The sequence below is a fragment of the Convolutriloba macropyga genome, chromosome 15 (genome assembly GCF_964194025.1).
Source record: "Convolutriloba macropyga chromosome 15, txConMacr16.3, whole genome shotgun sequence".
Classification (NCBI taxonomy): domain Eukaryota; kingdom Metazoa; phylum Xenacoelomorpha; order Acoela; family Convolutidae; genus Convolutriloba; species Convolutriloba macropyga.
The window spans coordinates 42,814,418-42,818,256 of NC_134482.1; the positions used below are offsets into that span (position 1 = coordinate 42,814,418).

General features: G+C 38.8%; 1 protein-coding gene across 1 annotated transcript in view; it reads right to left on the minus strand.

Annotated features, from left to right (window-relative positions):
• Positions 1–3,655: 3,655 nt before the first annotated feature.
• The window catches only part of LOC142354208 (mitochondrial import inner membrane translocase subunit TIM44-like), a 1,720-nt gene continuing 1,536 nt past the window's right edge, over positions 3,656–3,839 (minus strand). Inside the window, exon 2 of the mRNA XM_075406461.1 lies at positions 3,656–3,683. Coding sequence (XP_075262576.1) covers positions 3,656–3,683 — 28 coding nt within the window. The remainder of the gene's footprint in view (positions 3,684–3,839) is intronic.

Sequence of the window (3,839 nt, forward strand, 5' to 3'; positions counted from 1 at the left end):
TTACGGAAACCACTGAAAATAAACATTTCAACCCGGAATTAGAAACACGAATTAAATGTGACGCCTCGCGTAAAGGATTGGGATGAGCATTGGAACAACGAACACCTAATGGGTGGCATACAGTAGCATTCGCGTCACGATTTTTGAACTCTGTTGAAGACAGATATAGTATAAACGAACTAGAACTTCTGGGTGTTGTTTGGTCCGTGGAACACTTTAAGTATTATTTTTACGGCAAACCTTTTACTGTGATAACTGATCATAGAGCACTTCTCTCAATTATGAGAGAAAATAGATCTAACAAATCATATAATAGTAGACTGACACGTTGGGTAGATCGCTTACTACCATTTGACTTCTCGATTGATCATCTTCCGGGCACAAAAATGGGATTAGTGGATTATATATCTCGCGACCCGCATCAACAAGCTGTTAATATGTCTGCATATGACGAGCAATTTATTGTAGCTAAATTGGACGTAATTAAACGTAGTGCGAAACGCTTCTTCTTAAATGCCGAAAATTACGTCGATTTCGCAGCGCGAAATCCATCTACAAAATGCGTCGTAAATAATCCAAATTCCACTAATAGCTTATGCAGTGAATTCGCACCGCGAAATCCAGAACGTTCTACAAGCACGCAAATTGACGACTCAATTAGCGAATTAACAATCAATAATTTAAATTCCATCCCCAAAATCGAGACAACTAACATTCCTCACTCGCTTTTTGCCTTAAACCGACCCACTGAACAGTCACTCTCTAATTTAAAAAAATTTCAACGAATCGCAACGAAATTCAAGAACGTCTACATGATGTCCCAGTCAACTTCCGATGATGAAACGCTGATGACAGTTAAACAATCGACTCCATCGAGAGTACGCTTTGCAGAAGAGGGACCTTCAACAGTCCAAGCAGCACCCGTGACTCCAATAACACCCACTACTGATACAACAGCCACTTCGCCGTCAGTAGACGATCTGTATCTGGACTCATTCAATTTCGCGCTTTCTAAGATCTTCTCCAGCTCCCTAATGGCCAGCCTGACGACCAAGGACGCGATCTTGAAGGAGATTCGCGACTGCATTTTGGCAGACAATGAGGATAGATGTAGACAAATATCCCCTTACATCCATTCCTTCTGGAAAGACTTGCATGTAAAGAACGGGTGTGTCTGCATAGATGACAGGATTGCTCTTCCCCATGCGATCAAAGACGTCTATGTAGACGCCATCCATGCAACTCATCCTGGCACATGGGGAATGACTGATATGGCAACACACGCGTGGTGGCCATATATGCACAGGGACATAGCTACCAAAAGAGCAAAATGCAACCCCTGTGTCAAGATTGGTAAAAATTTAAAACCTATTATACCAGCAAATAAATGGGCACCATTAATGTTACGTAAGGTTCCTAATGAAGAAATTCATATTGATTTTGGAGGACCCATCTATAATGAAAAAAAATCAAGAGATTTATTTTCTTGCATGTATTGACCGATTTTCGAAATTCCCAACAGCAGAAGTATTTGATAGAGCTAATGCAGATAATATTTTAAAGTTTCTTCAAGAGTATGTTTTGCTAAACGGTATAACCCGTGCAATTAGATTGGATCAAGCTCGCTGTCAAACAGGGCAACAAATTAAAACATTTTGTAGTCAAAATAACATACAGCTAATCGAGGCGCCAATACACGATCAAAGAGCAATTGGTTTGGTTGAAAGACTCATCCAAACAATCAACAATCGCTTAGCCTGTATTAAAACGGCGGCGCAAAATCAATTTAATGTGAAAGCATCAATAAATTCAATAATTTATCAGCTACGAATATGTCGTCAAAAGACTATTAACATATCACCATTTGAGGCACATTTTGGCAGAAAAGCGAATACACCATTAGGCAATATAACGACTAAATCAGACTCAAAAAATTTGACTTACAAAAACATTCTAAACAAATATTTAGATTTGGAGACTGTCAGATGGGACCAGCTAATCAAAGACAAAAATAGGAACAATGATGAGCGTAGCGACATTGAAATAGAGGTGAACAAGAACAAACTGGGCAAAGAGGCGTTGAAGCGACAGAAGGAGGACCCAAACAAGGAATCGAGATTAATTTCTCACCCAGATGTCGGTCAATCGATACCCAGAACAGAAACATCACTGGAGGTAAAACTGGCTAAAAGGAGACCGCGCACAAAAAGATCAAAGAAAAGTCTCGACGGCTTATATGACGTCCTCGCACCAGAATCGTCAGTAATTAAAACAAATGAACATACTTCAGTGATTAAAGAACCGGGCAAGAGAGATGTAACAATCAGGAACTCAAATCTTGCAAAGTTTGGGACGAAGGCGGAACGTGACACAGAATTGCAGGTATACGCTAACCGACGACCAAAACTTCCCACGGGCAAAACAACTGAGGAACTCATAAATCATCATGCAAAGGAATCCAGGAAAAAGTTAGAAGGAGGGAAACGCATGAAACATAGAAAAGTGGCAGATGACGTCAGTACAGTATCGTCAATTCACTCCAATGTTACACGTGCCCTCCGAGTAAGGATGCCAACAAAGCCTAACACACAACAGCCAACGGCGCCGCCAAATCAACCTACCGAATCGAGTAACGATCTCGCGGTGCCAATGGAATTACCTACTACAAGCATTGTCATCGCGGAACCACCGAGCAGACCAAAGAGAAAAGCAGCTACAAAAGCATCAGTAGCATTACTTCCTTCAAAAAGAAAACGCTCCACAATATCGACCACATAATCAGATGAATCCATAACTTCAGTTCAAACTTGCCCTCCCACAATCTCAAGCACTGGAGCAATTGGGAAACAAAGAAGACGACAAAACATCAAGAAACAGCAAATTGAAAATAAATCAATAATCTCGGCCATACAAACTGCTGCAGCACAGTCTAATCAAGAGGAATCTAACTTTACAGTCGGCCCATGCTCTCCAACAACCTCATACCCAACTCAATTCTACGTCTCTCCCAATTACGAAGAACCAGAGTTGTCCATGACAGTCGGTGAAGCGGAGAGATATTATGAAAGTGAAAGTGACTAAAGTGCATTCAAGTAAAACTGTTACGTTCAAAACTATGATTAAAACACTACAGTATTATTTAATTTAACAAGTACATATGACTATTAATTTTCTGATAAATAACATGTTACTTATTTTCGCCAAGGGGGAAATGTGGTACAATAGTACATTTTAGTTTGAAGTTATTGTTTGGTGTAGCTAAATTGGTTCATTTATGTTTAATTTAATTTAGTTCATTTTAATCTACCTTTAATTTGTTCATTCATTTAATTTTAATTTTGAAGATCGAATCTTATGATTTCATACTTGTAAATTTGTTTACATCCTGTGCATGATGTTTTGTCTGTTCACATTGTCTCGTGATTGTAAGTTGCCGCATTTAGTAATGTTATCTTATGAACAAATTGTTATTCAGTTTTGTTAATTTTGTCTAATTTCATTCTTCTCAATTTCGTAATTCAAAATAGTTGACTCTCTCTTTAACTAGAATCCGATTCGCCAAAGTCTTAATTCAGACGTAACAAAAGTTTGGTATCTTTCGTTGAGCGAAATACTCTACAAATAATTGAAAGCGAATTCGCTCCGCCAAATCGACTCAAATTCTGTAACTCGAATAGTTAATTCTAAAGCAACAAATAATAGCATTAAATCGCTCCGCCAAATCACTCCTAATTAGCCGCTGTAGAAAAAGCTAATTGGTACCAAGAAACAAATCAATCCTACAGATTGTAAATCTGTACGACAAGTTGCCAAGAATTTGACATCGCTTTTAATCTCTC